This window comes from Acomys minous, assembly GCF_964271855.1.
Source record: "Acomys minous genome assembly, chromosome: 18".
NCBI lineage: Eukaryota > Metazoa > Chordata > Mammalia > Rodentia > Muridae > Acomys > Acomys minous.
Genome location: NC_140501.1, coordinates 63515823 through 63519593, shown reverse-complemented (window position 1 = coordinate 63519593; position 3771 = coordinate 63515823). Strand labels below are relative to the sequence as shown.

The 3771-nt window shown below is 49.0% G+C and overlaps 1 protein-coding gene across 1 annotated transcript; it reads right to left on the bottom strand.

Moving 5' to 3' along the window:
* Positions 1-344: 344 nt before the first annotated feature.
* Positions 345-3508, bottom strand: LOC311589637 (granzyme G-like). Its single transcript, XM_084768197.1, has 5 exons — positions 3340-3508; positions 2131-2281; positions 1444-1579; positions 979-1239; positions 345-586 (listed from the first exon to the last, which is right to left on the bottom strand). Exons 1-5 carry the CDS (start codon positions 3413-3415, stop codon positions 443-445), a joined length of 768 nt encoding a protein of 255 aa, XP_084624323.1. The 5' UTR covers positions 3416-3508; the 3' UTR covers positions 345-442.
* Between the last annotated feature and the right edge of the window lie 263 nt (positions 3509-3771).

Genomic DNA, 3771 nt, shown 5'->3' with positions numbered 1-3771 from the left:
GTCCTGGCAGACAATGTTAATCCCAGCACTGGCAAAGTAGAGAGGGGCAGATCTCTGTGAGTTTAAGTCCAGGATGGTTTCCATAGTAAATTCCAGGCCAGCCATACTATACAGTGAGATCCTATATCAAAAATTAAAAAAAAAAAACCAATCCCCTACTCCCACCATGTATGGGTGATAAATATGTGGGAATTTTATAGCCTGAAGTTCCAGTGAGGGGAGGGGCTGGGGAAGGAGGAGGAAGCAAAGCCCAGAACTGACAGGACATGGCTGCCTAGACCAACGAGGTGCACAAAAAATAAAGTGGCTCAGACAACAACAGACTTCAGGTATATGCACTTAGGAGATCATTTATTATGAAATTTCAGCCTTTGCTGTCCAATGCCTATAGTTCTTGTCTGAGTACAGACAAGATGGTCAGGCACATATGGTTTAAAACCTGTTAGGGGAGATTCATGTTTCTGTTTATCCAGGGCAGGAAGTGTGCAACCTTAGTGAAGACTTCTGGAGTGATCCTCTTGGATTTTCCATAGGATACAACCCCATAAGCTCTGTTGTCACATATGAGGGGTCCCCCAGAGTCACCCTGTAGGCAGAGAAAGGAAGAACTGAGCCTGGCTCCCTCTGGCTCTACACTGGCCTCCTCCTGGCAAGGTAAACAGTCAGATCAGGGTAAGGACAGACTTTCCAACTTCCCTCAGTGCCAGAGCTCCAGGGAAGCCCAACTTTTCCTACCAGCTCAGTCCAAGGCATTCCCTGAAGTCCTCAGGAATGCTGTGGGATAATTGATGCATTTGGGGGGATGACTGAAGTTTCCCCACCTCCCACTCTTGCTACCTCCACACAAGGGACTAATAAGTGCACTCTTGGACTGAGCCTTCTCTGCTCTGAGGCTTGAGGGTCTGGCCAGTCTCACTGGCAGGCCTCTCTCAGGTTCCTCTCTCCCTGTGTCTTGTCTGATAAATGCTTGAACCTCACCGTGAAAGCAAGCTGCTCTTTTTTGGGGTCTCCAGCACATATCTGTGTGGTGTTGGAATAGTGAGGGAAGCATTTTTTGCATTCTTCGTCCCGCTCGATGATCAGTTCAGCCTCTTGAAGGACGTCAGTTACGGAAGAGCTCTTAAAGGATTTTGACCCCCAGCCAGCCACATGGCACACATCCCCAGTCCTCACATGGACATTGTGTGGGGGCAGGTTGAGGAGCCTCACAGCTCTAGTCCTCCTGGCCCTTCTCTCCAGCTGATGGGAAGAGACAGGAGAGACCAGCTCAGCCAGGATGCTGCTGCCCTGGGTCACACGAAAGCCAGGATGTCAGGGAGGGAAGAAGCAGGATGAGAGCAGGATGGGATGCAAAGAACTGCACCAGGAAGAACACAGGCAGCAGGGGTGGGGTGGGGTGAGAGGGAGTGGAGGTGTGTGGGTGGGAAGGGTGGCAGGTCTCACCTTTAACAGCATGATGTCATTGGAGTCCTCTTTAGGATTATAGTCCGGGTGGGGAATGGCTCTTGTCACACGGATGATCTGCTGGGTCTGCTCCTGTGCCGTGATGTTGTGGGCCCCCAGTGTGACTGTCATTGAGCTGTGCGGAGAGCAGAGTGAACATGAGAGATGTGTAGTCAGGAAGGATGCAGCCCAGGCGGGGTAGACAGCTGTATCTTAATATTGTGGGCCCCCAGGGTGACTTTCTGTGAGCTGTGCAGAGATAGAAAGAACTTGAGAGATGTGCAATCAGGGAGGATGGAGTCCAGGTGCTGTGGAAGACAGAGTGGGGCTCTAGCTGAGGGGACTTGAGGACACAAGATGGCCTCAATATGTGACCAACTTCTCTCTGTTTCTCAAGGCCCTGAGAGTCCTGGCGGCTCCCTCTTGCTTCTAGATAGTATTCTAAAGCTTGCATTGAGATTTAAGGTGAACATTCCACCTCAACCACTGCTTTAGTTGGGCCAATGCAGTTGATTTCAGCTCAAGTGTGCTGCTGGCTCTGCCCTCTCACCTTCTGATGTCATATATATCAGACTTTCATTTTCACAGTCCTGTCTTCTAGTGAGCTCTCAGGGGAGCAGCCACAGTAAAGGACAGAAGCTCCTGTGTGGGGGTCTCAGAAACTGTGGGCGAGCTGCTTCTCCTCACCTTCCCCTGCAGTGAGCAGCTGTCAGCACGAAGTTGTATCGAATCAGGAAGCCTCCGCAGTGATTCCCCTTCCCATCAGTATCCACAGACTCAATAAACACCATGTAGGGGCGGGAGTGGGGCCTGGCCTCATGGCCCCCAATGATCTCCTCTGAAAGAAAAGGATAGAATAAGAGGTATCTTGCAACAGATGAGGTCAGGAGATAATATCTAGAGAGGAGGATGATAGAAGGTGGGATCGGCAGTCCCCTAAGATGGTTGCAGACAGGATTCCTTGTACATAGAATAATTTTTGGTGAATCTTAAGCCTCAGATCCGGCTCTGAGAAGACTTGGGTAGCCCTTGTCCACCAGGCTCAGTTTTACAAGTGCATGGAGGAATAATCTCTGTCTTCATGATGCTAGAAGCCAAGGGGATCCTGTATGGCTCACCTTGGTCCTTTCTTTGTTAGTGAGTCACCCTAACCTCTCTAACATGGAGATTGGTGTCATTTCTATGCCTTTTACCCCCAAGCACTATGGATGTGGATTTTCTGACATTCTCCTATTCTGGTGCCCAACACATCTTAGACTCCCAGCAAATGCTTTTGGCTACAAGAATGAATGATGACTTCTACTTAGTTGGAGCATAGGTGATGCGGTGCTGGTGGGATTCAGAGCCTGGGGGACATTCAGTGTGCTGGCAAAGATGGAAATAGTTGGTGAGCTGCAGAAAAGAGTGAAGAGGCCAACTAGCACTAGACAGAAGAGTTAGTGGCATGTGCAGTGCAGGCATCTTGTTACCCTGGGCATGATTTTCAGCAGGCTAATGGTGGAGGTTAATGAAGAATGTTAGTATTCTTGACCTAGTGGCCTCACTCGTTGCATGCTGGTCATTAAAGTTGCCATTAACCTGGGCTCAAGAAAGTTAATGACGTACATTTTCTATCTTTGCATCTCTGCAACAACTCTTTCTAAGGATGATCTAGTCTCCACATGATGAAGAAAAGCTGGAAGAAGCCAGTCTCTATTACGCTTTCTGAAAACACCTCCCTTCCTCAGACCTTGTTAGAATCTAGCCAGTGTCAAATTTCCAAGCCTGGCTTTGGTAGGGAACTGAGGTTCACAAAGCTCCTGTGTGCACTGCCAGAACCATTCCTGACTCCTGCCTGGCAGAAGGACAGCAGTGGTGTCATGAGATGACACCTCTGCAACAGGGCTGCTCACTTACCTGCTTGAGCTCCAAGGGGCAGAAGAAAGGCCAGGAGAATCAGCACTGGTGCCATCTTCCCAGGAGGGCTGCTCATGTTTGAGGAGGGCAGAGTAGACACAGCCCTGGGAAGGGGATGAAGCAGGTGTGTGCTCAGTGGCCTCACGGGCTTTTAAACCTATGCAGCTCTGCTTCTCATCTGTGTCACATCATATAAGGAAGTTTTCTGATTTGGGTAAACATGACGCTGTCACCACATTTACCTATTATCAGCTAAGCTAGCAAGAAAGTAGAGAGTGTAGACACTGTGGTTGAATAGTCCTGAGCACCCAGGAAGTCTACTGTGGCTGCATTGAGACAAAAATGTGTCTTTTTCTATTAAATCCTTTTACATTGTGGTAAGATCTATTTGGGTTTCTTTTTTTCCTTCCTTCCTTCTTTTCTTCTTCTTCT

Excerpts from the sequence above, each read along its gene's own strand:
- LOC311589637 (XM_084768197.1), bottom strand. The coding sequence starts at position 3,415 with ATGAGCAGCCCTCCTGGGAAGATGGCACCAGTGCTGATTCTCCTGGCC. Across the intron at positions 2,282-3,339 it reads GCCCCTTGGAGCTCAAGCAG|AGGAGATCATTGGGGGCCAT; the intron begins GTAAGTGAGCAG and ends CTTTTCTTTCAG. Across the intron at positions 587-978 it reads AAGAGCAGCTTGCTTTCACG|GGTGACTCTGGGGGACCCCT; the intron begins GTGAGGTTCAAG and ends CTCTGCCTACAG.